The 13,815-nt window shown below is 41.5% G+C and overlaps 1 protein-coding gene across 4 annotated transcripts in view; it reads left to right on the forward strand.

The window, feature by feature from the left end:
* heatr5a (HEAT repeat containing 5a) overlaps positions 1-13,815 on the forward strand; it is a 61,321-nt gene that overhangs the window by 14,637 nt on the left and 32,869 nt on the right. For all 4 annotated transcript variants that reach the window (XM_080293766.1, XM_080293765.1, XM_026191683.2 and 1 more), the window contains 7 exons: positions 8,137-8,245; positions 9,210-9,359; positions 9,567-9,738; positions 10,597-10,757; positions 10,831-11,080; positions 11,998-12,153; positions 13,477-13,727. In XM_080293766.1, the coding sequence (XP_080149892.1) occupies positions 8,137-8,245; positions 9,210-9,359; positions 9,567-9,738; positions 10,597-10,757; positions 10,831-11,080; positions 11,998-12,153; positions 13,477-13,727 (1,249 nt within the window). The remainder of the gene's footprint in view (positions 1-8,136; positions 8,246-9,209; positions 9,360-9,566; positions 9,739-10,596; positions 10,758-10,830; positions 11,081-11,997; positions 12,154-13,476; positions 13,728-13,815) is intronic.

Consider the following 13,815-nt stretch of genomic DNA (forward strand, 5'->3'; position numbering starts at 1 on the left):
GTGGCTCAGCGCCAGCTGCACATCAACCACTTAGAGCTGTTAGCAGTGTTCTTAGCTCTAAAGCGTTTCCGTCCAGTCCTGCAGGGCCAGCATGTCTTAGTCAGGACGGACAATTCAACAGTGGTGTCTTATATAAACGGGCAGGGAGGAACACGCTCTCTTCCCCTGTTGCAGCTGTCTCGCTCTCTGCTGTTATGGTGCAGTGTTCATTTTCTGACTCTAAGAGCCACCCATGTCCCGGGCCACCTGAACCTGGGGCCGGACCTTCTCTCCAGGGGGGGTCCTCTGGTGAGAGAATGGAGGTTACACCCTTCAATAGTGGCTCAGATTTGGGATCTATTTGGCGAGGCGCAAATAGATCTTTTTGCTTCCAGGGTGAATGCTCACTGCCCCCTGTACTTCTCCATAATCGACCACGATGCACCCTTGGGCTTGGACGCGCTAGCGCACCAATGGCCAGACGTGCTCCTGTATGCATTTCCCCCAGTGGAAATGATATCTCCAATTCTGGAGAGGGTGCGTCGGCATTCCCTCTCTCTGATCCTGGTGGCCCCTTGGTGGCCCGCGAAGTCGTGGTATGCAGAAATAATCAGCCTGCTTGCAGCAAGTCCTTGGCAGCTTCCTCTCCGCAGGGATCTCCTCTCTCAGGCGGGGGGGAAGTGTTTCATCTGCGCCCGGATCTGTGGCACCTTCATGCTTACCTGCTGAGAGGTTAAACTTGGTTGCTAAGGGTCTGCCACCTAGTGTGGTAGCGACGATTCAGAGCGCCAGGGCCTCGTCTACTAGAGGCTTGTACGCTTACAAATGGCGAGCCTTCGAGCGATGGTGCCAGGACCGCCACACTCTCCCATTTCAGTGCTCTATTGTGGATGTTTTGACATTCCTGCAGGAGCTGTTGGATAAAGGCCTTTCGTTTTCGACGATCAAGGTTTATTTAGCGGCTATATCTGCTTGTCATATCGGTTTTGACGGGGTGACACCAGGTGCGCATCCCCTCGCCGTGCGTTTTCTGAAAGGGGTTCGCCGGCTGAGGCCCGTGCTTAAGTCCAGTGTCCCTGCTTGGGACTTGTCTTTGGTGCTGGAGGCCCTTTGTGGCCCTCCGTTTGAACCCGTTGAGTCGGTAGATATGAAACTTCTTTCGTATAAGACCGCATTACTTCTCGCTTTGGCCTCGGCGAAGCGAGTGGGGGACCTTCATGCGCTGTCTGTGCATCCTGCCTGCACACAGTTTTCTCCTGATGGCCGCAAGGTCGTATTGCGTCCGAATGCCGCCTATCTTCCCAAGGTCATGCCTGCATCTTATAGTTCAATGGAGTTTGAGTTGCTGAGCTTTTGCTCCCCTCCTTTTGAATCTGAGGAGCAGAGGAGGGTGCATTCTCTTTGTCCGGTGCGTGCGCTACGCACCTACATTGAGCGCACTCGGGATGTGCGTTTGTGTGACCAGTTGTTTGTCTGCTTCGCTAATCCGAATAGAGGTAGAGCTCTGTCCAGACAGAGGCTGTCCCACTGGATTGTAGAAGCTATCTCGCTGGCATACAGCACCGGAGGTTTTGCGTTGCCCCACGGGGTGGGAGCTCATTCCACCAGGGGGATGGCGACCTCATGGGCTCTTTTTAGAGGGGTGCCTGTGGCTGATATTTGTGCAGCGGCTAATTGGGCGTCGCCGCACACTTTTGTGCGGTTTTATCGGTTGGACGTTACAGCCCCTTCGGTGGCTCATGCTGTCCTTCCTGCTGGGTCTACCACTCACTGAGGATGTGGTGGTCCCGTTCCGGTTCGGTGGCTGCTCTGCGGGGCGTGTATATAGGTCCCATACTTATGTGTTGTACCGAGTGAATCGACTGAAAGGGAACGGTTAGTTATGTCTATAACTTCTGTTCCCTGAAGGAGAGGAACGAGGTACAACACAGGGTGGCCCCACTGAGCAGTTGGCTCGGTGAAGAGCGGCTATCGAACTGAGGGATGACGGTGATGGCAGCGGCTATATGTGCGGGCGGGGCCTTGCGCGTGTCATCACACGTCATCTGCCGTAAAGGCGTGAATAAAGGTTTCTTCAGCCAGGACACGCGAGGGCGTGATATCCCATACTTATGTGTTGTACCTCGTTCCTCTCCTTCAGGGAACAGAAGTTATAGACATAACTAACCGTTTCTAGCTCAGTCAAGCAGCCTTGGAGCTGCTGAATTTGAATCCACCAATCAGAGAGCCTGTGCACTTTTTCCCGCCAAAACAGGTGCATGCAGCACAGAGAGACACAGGATTTTTGCAGTCTATTTCTCATAATGACGACTCCCCTCAAACAAATGACCATAATTTCCTAACTGTAGGGGCTAGAACGGTCATTCTTACACCGTTTTGTTCAGAAGAGATGGGGGAATCTTAAAGTGTTGACAATTTATCATTAAAATATGAATTATTAAAGATAATTGACTTCTAATGCACCATAACTGAGTAGAGCAAAGCAAAAACTGCCTTGACTTGCCCTCAAATAACGCTTTCTAATTCTAAATCTATTTGGAGTATCAATATCATTCTTTCACCGTAAGAGACAGCAGGCTTTGGTGAACAATCATGGAAATTTTCAGGTCTCTGTGGAATTCCATTAAAAAGATATGACGAGAGAAAAAAGTGGTTCATTTCCAGAGTTTGAAATCTGAGCGAAGGACGAATTTCCTACCCTCAAACAAGTCTAACTCATTTCAGAACGGTAATAGGTGAGAAAATAATTCTTGAATTGTGAGCGTCAGGAGTGTCTGAAGATATACTGGGACAAGCCTTATGTCTTAACTTTGCTTCGTTGAGGAGATATGACGATTCGAATATGCCTCTCATTACAGAAATCAAGCGGTGATTTTGAACAAGCTCTCCATTGACTTTCTATGGAGAGTTTTGCGACTTTGTGTTGGTCTGAGGAGATTTGCCAAAATTCTATAAATCCCCCAACAATGATAGTGACATTTTCGGAAACCCAGCAAAAATACCTACGTTTTGATGTATAATTTGTGGAAGTTGAGTGAAGATTGAGCAAGTAGCAAGAAGTTGTTCGGACATGAAGAGAAGACTGCAAAACCTTCAGTGGCAGACTGGAAGCCAAGTGCATAGCAACCATAACAACGCATGTATTTTGTGAAAAATCACAATTTTGCAACTGAAAACTTTAAGAGGCATAAAGGTAAAACGGTAAAAGATTTGAAAAAGCTGAATCATACCTGAATAGCCCAATAATTTGAGAACATTTTAAAGTTTGAATGGTTGTTCTACGTGAAAATATGAGGAAGTAGTTAAGTTTCAGAAACAAGCAAATTTTAGCAGAATTGCAGAAGTTTCCCATTCATTTCAATGGGACAAATTAAGCTTAATATTTTAAAAAGTATAATAGTGAAAAATACCAAAAGACATAGCAGGAATTAGCAGAAATAGCAGAATATTTTAAAATTTGAACGGTGAAAATCGGCTGAAAATTGTGGAAGTAGTTAAGTGCCAAAAAGTGTACGGAAGTCCCAAGAGGAACTCAATAGTGTGGATGCTTAAAGCATCCACACAATAACAACAGTGTTATTTTTTTGAAAGCTTGAAATTTAAAGAATAAATCTCTATTCACTGATGTCACAATTGGAAATGTTATTGTGATGTGATTATTTGAATGAAAATGAAGCTGAAAACTTTTTAAGACTTAAAATATGTTTAGTTCAGTTTTCAAGCTAGTTTTTAAATGCAGTCTGTGGGCCGTTTACACTCTAAACATTGCTTGTTGATATTTGTTCACATTAAATGAGTCATTAAATGCTATCAAGCTTCTGAAAAGTAAGGTTCTGAAATTGAGTATGAATCGTACTATAATTAATATAATTGTGTGGATGCTTTAAGCATCCACACTATTGAGTTCCTCTTGGGACTTCCGTACACTTTTTGGCACTTAACTACTTCCACAATTTTCAGCCGATTTTCACCGTTCAAATTTTAAAATATTCTGCTATTTCTGCTAATTCCTGCTTTGTCTTTTGGTATTTTTCACTATTATACTTTTTAAAATATTAAGCTTAATTTGTCCCATTGAAATGAATGGGAAACTTCTGCAATTCTGCTAAAATTTGCTTGTTTCTGAAACTTAACTACTTCCTCATATTTTCACGTAGAACAACCATTCAAACTTTAAAATGTTCTCAAATTATTGGGCTATTCAGGTATGATTCAGCTTTTTCAAATCTTTTACCGTTTTACCTTTATGCCTCTTAAAGTTTTGAGTTGCAAAATTGTGATTTTTCACAAAATACATGCGTTGTTATGGTTGCTATGCACTTGGCTTCCAGTGTGCCACTGAAGGTTTTGCAGTCTTCTCTTCATGTCCGAACAACTTCTTGCTACTTGCTCAATCTTCACTCAACTTCCACAAATTATACATCAAAACGTAGGTATTTTTGCTGGGTTTCCGAAAATGTCACTATCATTGTTGTGGGATTTATAGAATTTTGGCAAATCTCCTCAGACCAACACAAAGTCGCAAAACTCTCCATAGAAAGTCAATGGAGAGCTTGTTCAAAATCACCGCTTGATTTCTGTAATGAGAGGCATATTCGAATCGTCATATCTCCTTAACGAAGCAAAGTTAAGACATAAGGCTTGTCCCAGTATATCTTCAGACACTCCTGACGCTCACAATTCAAGAATTATTTTCTCACCTATTACCGTTCTGAAATGAGTTAGACTTGTTTGAGGGTAGGAAATTCGTCCTTCGCTCAGATTTCTTCAGATTTCAAACTCTGGAAATGAACCACTTATTTCTCTCGTCATATCTTTTTAATGGATTTCCACAGAGACCTGAAAATTTCCATGATTGTTCACCAAAGCCTGCTGTCTCTTACGGTGAAAGAATGATATTGATACTCCAAATAGATTTAGAGTTAGAAAGCGTTGTTTGAGGGCAAGTCAAGGCAGTTTTTGCTTTGCTCTACTCAGTTATGGTGCATTAGAAGTCCATTATCTTTAATAATTCATATTTTAATGATAAATTGTCAACACTTGAAGATTCCCCCATCTCTTCTGAACAAAACGGTGTAAGAATGACCGTTCTAGCCCCTACGGTTAGGAAATTATGGTCATTTGTTTGAGGGGAGTCGTCATTATGAGAAATAGACTGCAAAAATCCTGTGTCTCTCTGTGCTGCGTGCACCTGTTTTGGCGGGAAAAAGTGCACAGGCTCTCTGATTGGTGGATTCAAATTCAGCAGCTCCAAGGCTGCTTGACTGAGCTAGAAACTTACTTCTCTCTCTCTGTGTGTGTGTGTGTGTGTGTGTGTGAGAGAGAGAGAGAGAGAAGAAGCCTTTTTATGGGATGATCTCATTGTAAGATTCAAATTCAATATATTTAGACTGGTTGACTGAATTGGATCTTGTGTGTGTCTCTCTCTGTGCATGTGTGTTTCCATATGTGTCCATATTTGTGATTGTGTGGCTGTTATATTTTTTTTTGCCAATTTTTTTCATTTAACAAGTATATTTGAGGGACCCTTAGCATGTTCAGCATTTTTTCAGCTGTCCATTTTGCTTTTCCAATTTTTCTGTTTAAGTTATTACTATTGTGCTAAATCATACTATTTCTGCTATTTTATAAGATTTGTGCTAAATATAGTATTTCTGTCAAATTATAGTATTTGTGCTAAAACATAGTATTGATTTAAAATTACAATATTCATAGTTCATCACAGTGTCTCTGGTAAATCACAGTATTTCTGCTCTGTTGTACTATTTTTCTAAATCATAGTGTTTCTGTAATGCTTAAGTATTTTTGGCTAAATATATTCTTTCTGTTATCTTATACTATTTCTCCTAAATTCTTGTATTTTTGAGAAGTTATCATGTTTCTGGTAAGTTACAATATTTCTGCTAAGTTCTGCTATGCTATTGTATTTCTGCCAAGTATTATGTTTCCTCTAAGATATTGCAGTTCTGCTAAGTTATTCCATTTTAGCAAAGTTCCTTTGCTTCTGCAAAGTTTTTACACTTTCTGCAACTTTTCAGCTTTTTCAGCTAGTTTTTGCATACAGCTTCAGCTTTAAAGCATCCACACTGCATTTTCGCAGGAAATGCAAATCTTTCTAGTTGTAATATAATTTCCACTGATTTCCATTTTTTTTTCTGTCTGTGACGACAGTGGTCTCAGCTAATATATATGGCTCTTTCTTGCCCTCCTGTTTTTTTTTTAAGATAAATATCATGCTGACATGTGTTAATATTCCACCACAAAATAGATGCTGTTACGAAATGCGAAATTCATGCTTGCTGATGTTTAGGGTTTGTTGAACACGCTCCCTGTCCCTATGCAGTTTTTCAAACCTTGGCTCCTCTAGTCTGCATGTTGACGTATCCTTAGGCAGGATGTTTGAACATTGAGCTGCAATTACATCCACTTAAGTGTGAGTGCGTGAAGGTTAAAAAGCCCCTTGGCATACAGTAGAAAAAAGTGTTTGCATGAATGTGTGTGTGTGGGTGAATAAGACGTGTCAATAAGTAAGTGCTTTCAGAGTAGAAAAGCACAATATATAGGGAGTGCAGAATTATTAGGCAAGTTGTATTTTTGAGGAATAATTTTATTATTGAACAACAACCATGTTCTCAATGAACCCAAAAACCTCATTAATATCAAAGCTGAATGTTTTTGGAAGTAGTTTTTAGTTTGTTGTTAGTTTTAGCTATTTTAGGGGGATATCTGTGTGTGCAGGTGACTATTACTGTGCATAATTATTAGGCAACTTAGCAAAAAACAAATATATACCCATTTCAATTATTTATTTTTACCAGTGACACCAATATAACATCTCCACATTCACAAATATACATTTCTGACATTCAAAAACAAAACAAAAACAAATCAGCGACCAATATAGCCACCTTTCTTTGCAAGGACGCTCAAAAGCCTGCCATCCATGGATTCTGTCAGTGTTTTGATCTGTTCACCATCAACATTGCGTGCAGCAGCAACCACAGCCTCCCAGACACTGTTCAGAGAGGTGTACTGTTTTCCCTCCTTGTAAATCTCACATTTGATGATGGACCACAGGTTCTCAATGGGGTTCAGATCAGGTGAACAAGGAGGCCATGTTTGTCTTCTTTTATACCCTCTCTTGCCAGCCACGCTGTGGAGTACTTGGACGCGTGTGATGGAGCATTGTCCTGCATGAAAATCATGTTTTTCTTGAAGGATGCAGACTTCTTCCTGTACCACTGCTTGAAGAAGGTATCTTCCAGAAACTGGCAGTAGGACTGGGAGTTGAGCTTGACTCCATCCTCAATCCGAAAAGGCCCCACAAGCTCATCTTTGATGATACCAGCCCAAACCAGTACTCCACCTCCACCTTGCTGGCGTCTGAGTCGGACTGGAGCTCTCTGCCCTTTACCAATCCAGCCACGGGCCCATCCATCTGGCCCATCAAGACTCACTCTCATTTCATCAGTCCATAAAACCTTAGAAAAATCAGTCTTGAGATATTTCTTGGCCCAGTCTTGACGTTTCAGCTTGTGTGTCTTGTTCAGTGGTGGTCGTCTTTCAGCCTTTCTTACCTTGGCCATGTCTCTGAGTATTGCACACCTTGTGCTTTTGGGCACTCCAGTGATGTTGCAGCTCTGAAATATGGCCAAACTGGTGGCAAGTGGCATCTTGGCAGCTGCACGCTTGACTTTTCTCAGTTCATGGGCAGTTATTTGGCGCCTTGGTTTTTCCACACGCTTCTTGCGACCCTGTTGACAAAATAGAATGAAACGCTTGATTGTTCGATGATCACGCTTCAGAAGCTTTGCAATTTTGAGACTGCTGCATCCCTCTGCAAGATATCTCACTATTTTTGACTTTTCTGAGCCTGTCAAGTCCTTCTTTTGACCCATTTTGCCAAAGGAAAGGAAGTTGCCTAATAATTATGCACACCTGATATGGGGTGTTGATGTCATTAGACCACACCCCTTCTCATTACAGAGATGCACATCACCTAATATGCTTAATTGGTAGTAGACTTTCGAGCCTATACAGCTTGGAGTAAGACAACATGCATGAAGAGGATGATGTGGACAAAATACTCATTTGCCTAATAATTCTGCACTCCCTGTAAGTGCCAGTCCATTTACCGTTTTCTTATGTGTTTTTCAGGGCAGCCATTGCATGTCTTGGCACATTATATGAACAGCTTGGTCGGATGCTCATCGGCTGCTTCAAAGATACGTTAGTTTGCCTGCTGAAGGCTATGAAGAGTGCTGAGGTTTGTTCACTTATCTCCTGCTTTTGTAAGTTTCAGAAAGATGTAGAAAAGACTAAAGCAGGTTTAACAAATTGTCAGTGATTCTGCTGGAACAAAAAAGGGACACATGCAGACTAACCACAAACCAGACATTTATTCAGACATTAATATGTAATTCTTTCCGAGGTAGAATGATTGTACAGCACACATCTGGCTTTAAATAACAAGAACTGGGTTTGAATTCATTTTGGATCTGGGTCAAATATATAACACAGGGACATTTATATATTTACTTAAGTTTTATCTCAACCAGAAGCTTTTAGTAGCTATCATCAAGTTTGTAGCTCTGGCACAAGTATGGCTGAATATTTGTCTAACACTATATAGAGGGGTCCTCTAAAACTGTTGCCCGGCAACCTTTAAAAACACCTCCAAATTATTTCCCTTTCTTTCAGGTTAAAGAAGTTTAATTATACATTGGATCTTTGTGATGTCCTAGGACAAATACCTGCAATAATAGATTTATAATATTTTCCACATTATCCAAGACATGCGGTTTTAGTAAAACAAAGAAATACATCACCACAGCTCTTACATACAATTATAGGAAAGAAAATGCAGTTCATTATCAGGACCTTGTTCTGTAATTTGTGGTAATTCAAAGAAAACGTGCATGTGTTTGTGTGTGTAATTAATTTCACTTTGGGAAATAATGAAAAAAAAACAACACATTGGAATGGACTTCTGACACCACCACCTTTAGGCTAATTCTGGCTCTGGCTCATGTGTGTGACATCCCTGCCTGCCCTGAAACTGTGTAGTGATAAATGCTGAAAATGTTACCTAGATATTCTGATTGAGATTTTGAAGGGCTTTTCTCACTTGAACAGGTCAAAGTAGTTATAAGATAAAGAAAGATTTTAATCAGAACAGCTGCAGATTTGTGAGATGATTTTTCACAAATAACCTTCTGTGCTGCTCTCAGTCTCAGGGTCGCTATGAGATCATGCTCAGCATGGAGAGGATCCTTCGAGGTTTGGGTGTCAGTGCAGTGTCGTGTCACCGTGACATCTACAAGGTAGTGAGAGCCTGTCTGACAGACCGGTCCATGGCTGTACGCTGTGCTGCTGCCAAGGTAACAGCAGCTGTCATGTCTCATTTGACATTATTTATTATTTATTGTTCTTGTAACACCCTGTCAGTTTAGGTTTGATTTCCTTCCATGCAGCTAGTTTTAAAAATCAATCTGAATCTGGAGGTCTATGAAACTTTGTCTTGGTTTGTGCTCATTTTCGGCTCAGATGTTTGGATAGCTAAGTACTTCTGTGTGTCATCCGGTCAGGTTTTGTTGGAGCTGCAGAGAGAGGCTGCATTCTTGTGGACCAGTGAGCTGGAGAATGTGGCCACTGTGTGCTTCAGAGCTTTTGAAGGATCAAACTACAACGTCAGAGTGTCTGTATCCAAACTGCTGGGAATTCTCCTAGCTGCTGCTGTGGAACCGCGACAGTTCACTGGTATGACCCCAAAATAGGGCTCTGTAATATGTACAGGTTATCCGAACCCAAAGCAGCCCCAGACCATGACACTACCACCATGCTTTAAGTTATTTTAATAAAATGCTGTGTTTAGTTTTGTGTCAGATTTAGTGGGACTCAAGTTCAACTTTTGTTTTCTTCTCAGTCCACAGAATATTTTCCCAAAAGGCTTAGGGGTCATAAAAGACGGGGTTTTTTGCCAAGTATAATGGCTGTCACCATGGTTCACTGGAATCCCAAAGTCTTAGAAATGGCTTTGTAACCCTTTCCAGACTGATGAATATTAATAAATTTGTCTTTCATCTGTTTCTTTAGATTATGGAATCATGCTTTGCTTTTTCAGGTCTTTCAACCTATTCCAGTTTGTCAAATCCGTTCTATTTTTGTGATTTCTTTTTTTACCAATCTAGCAGTAATCATTCTTGGGTGTTACTGGGTGTGAAACTGAACTCAGCTTCCCAAAAAATAAATAAAGCTACTTTGTATTTTTTACAAAAAATTATTTTTTTTCCTCCCGCTGCACTGTACCTATAAATAAGCAGCTCTCTGCATCAGGTTATGACAATAGATGACAAGTTCAACAATCAGTATGTCAGTGAAGACATATTCACAGATTACATATTATTATGTAATTTAATTGGCCATTAGATTACATTATTGGAGTTGTACAATTGCAGTTAGAGCTTCCCAGTGTTTATTAGATTTGCAGTCTCACACTGTAATTGCTGGGTGAGTTGAATTACCAACCCTCCACGTTGGCATTTACATGTATGTTCAGACAGCTATTTGCACATATATGAGATCAATAAACTCTATTGCCCCCCTCCTCCCCTGCAGCCCCCAGGCAGGGTGCTCGGAGTCAAGGCTCTCTGGAGGAGGTCATGGAATTACTGTCTGGAGGGTTTCTGCGGGGTGGAGGGGGTTTTCTCCGAGCCAGTGGAGACATGCTCAAGGGTACAAGCTCTGTCAGCAAGGACGTCCGCATCGGAGTTACACAGGTGAACCACAGTGACAGCATGGAATCATGCTATTTAGATGTTTGTTGTGAACTCACTCTCCCCTGCCTCTCAGGCCTACGTGGTGTTTGTCTCCACTTTGGGCAGCTCCTGGCTTGAAGCCAACTTCCCTGCTTTCCTGTCCTTGCTGATGGAGCTGGCGTCACACGTCAGGGCAACGCAGACACCAGCTGATGCTGCAGTGACGCGTCGGTGTGTCTCTTTTATCCTGAGGAGCACTCTGGGGTCTCTGCTGGGAGAGAAGGCCCAGATCAACGCTGTAAAACAGCTCTGTCTCGCTGTGGCCACACAGAAACGAGCAGTTGGTGAGCATGGTGAAAGGAAATTCTGTATATGGCTGTCTTCTCTGTATTAGACAAATGTATTAAATATATATATATAATTCACTCAATAACAGCATGTTATGATTGCTAGAATAGCTCCTGAAGGAACATTATGGAAATAATGCTAAAAATCATATAGGAAAATATCAGTTGTACCAACTGATTAAAGTCACTGCATATGAATATAAACAATTTTACAGGTACTAGCTTCTCAGATGTGAATTTTTGCTGTATCAGATTTGTTACCTTGTTTTTTTCTGAACTCTAGAATTTATTTTGACTTTTGGGAGTAACTCTTTTTTTCCCACTATTTTTGAACATTTGAAGCTGAAGAATCATCCAAATATTATGAATATTTTCCATTTTGATAATGAAAAGTATTATAAATAACAACCTTGTGGTACGTTTAGGCCAAATGTGAAGCTAAGTTCACTATGTTACTCAAACAAATACAACTGTCTCTTGGGAGCAACACCCCTGAAACCTGATGTGAGAACAACTGTATTCCAAAGTACAGCCAGTAGCTAAAACAAAGTAACAGCAACACTTTCCCCCCCCAACGTTGACAGTCTTACAGTGATAATCTTGACCTTCATTTCTGAATGTTGGAGAATCTGAGCTTTTATGACACATCACCTATCAAATTTTTCAGTGAAGTTATTATCAACTTGTAAATTCCTGTAGGATGCACAGGAATCACCTTATATAGGTGAAAATGGGGCTGGGGTTGCTGGGGTATTGTTTTGCCAGATTTATTTAGTAAAATGTGCTAAATAAAAAAGGAAATAACATCCATATCCATATTTGGTGTAACTGGCTTCTGAAGCCATTTGATTTACAGTGTCATTATTTATTAAGTGTTAGTAAAAGTATGCATGTTTTTGATGATGTGTGTTTAGATGCTGCTCTGACTGACAGGAACGTGGAGACCAAAGTCTCGTCTGCAGATGTCTCAGCCAGTCAGCACATGTTGGTTTGCTGCCTGCTGGAAATGGGAGCATTGGTTCAGGGATTGGGATCTTCTGCGGCCCCCCTGCTCACAGACACTACCACAGGTCTGCAAGATGTGTTTTTCTATAGTGTTAAAGACACTCATTAGGGCCTGAGCGCTGACAGTGCAAAAGGCTTATTGTATCTGCTCCGTTTATTGTTGTTCAGGGAAACGAGTCACCTTGTTGACAGTTTAACCATGCTCAAAATCCCATTAAAAATTTTTGCACATACATCAGGTCTTGTGAAAACTTGTGTATTTTATTGGTCTTAGATGTGTGCAGTGCAGAATGCTTCCATAGCGCCTATAAATTTGCAAACAATTAACTCCACCTCTGTCGTTCACATACATGTACGAAATTTGGCACACCCATGTAACATCCTAAGAGACACAAAAATTATTTTGGATTGATGTCCTAAACCCGACCAGCCATAAGTCCCCCATTTTGAATTTAATAGTTGATTTTGACATCTTTTTTGCATTTCCCACCACTTGTACTTTTTCAAACTCCTCCTGGGATTTAAGAGATTTTTTTTGAAGGGCGTGTCCGTGATACCATGAATAAACTTCAAACACTGATGATGTTTCACAGTAAAAATTAAACATTTCTATTGTACTTTAATGAACATCTTATCATCCCATGTATATAAAATTCATTGGTAGTTCTGTTCATGATATATATAGGAGCGGATGCATAATTAGTGGGTATTCTCCACCACCATTTAGTGGGCATAGCAGACCATCAGTCTGCCCACAACAATGAGTTCCCAGGCTCAGTTATAGCAAAGGTGGATCGCAACACAGCTCGACCACAGCAAGCCAGGGTGTGCACCAAAGTGCAAAAGCCCTCTTATCACTGCTTGCAGTTTTAATTTAGATATTTCTTTCTTTGTTTCTTTCTTTGTAACCACCTCTGTGTCTCTCTATGCATCACATATTATGCAACATCTTCCACACTGCTGTGAGGTGGATACTAACTCCAGTTGTACATTGCTGATTAAGGGTGCTCCTCTTCTAGCTGGAAATGTTCCCAAGACTTTGAGATGGTCATACTGGAGGTAGAACAAAGCACAACAGTGTTTTTTTTGTTTTGTTTTTTATATTGGTTAATGTCTCTAATATATCTCAAAATTTTGGGAGCATTTCCACTGCACTATACCCTGAGCACACTGAACCTACAGAGAAGAACCTAATACCATCGCAGCTTAAGATGGTGAAGTTGGAGTACATCCATCTCACTGCAGCTGATTACTTTTCAGAGTAGCTGGCAAATAAAATACTTGTTGTGATGTAAGAAATGTGATTTACAAATGTATTCACAAAGGTGGACGTAAGTCCTGCAAAATCTCAGCGTATGACTGACTGTCTCTCCCACTCATGCATCCAGCCCTCCTGGACACGGTGATCTCTGTCCTCCTTCACCCAGCCACCTTGGCCAGGCTGGCTGCTGCTTGGTGCCTGCGCTGCGTTGCCATGGCTATGCCGTCTCACTGCTCTCTCCTCCTGGACTGTTGCGTCGAACGTCTAGTGGCACTGAAATCCTCACCCGACGCTGTAGCTGGGTATGGAGCTGCTATTGCTGCCCTGGTGGCAGCAGTGCAGCACTGCCCACTTGGAATTCCACACACCAAGGACAAGGTGTGTACACTGGCACCACATTATTACACTGAACATTTTGCCATACACATCTTCAGAATTGCATCACCACATCATCATTAGAGTGATT

The sequence above is a fragment of the Astatotilapia calliptera genome, chromosome 19, assembly GCF_964374335.1.
Source record: "Astatotilapia calliptera chromosome 19, fAstCal68.1, whole genome shotgun sequence".
NCBI lineage: Eukaryota > Metazoa > Chordata > Actinopteri > Cichliformes > Cichlidae > Astatotilapia > Astatotilapia calliptera.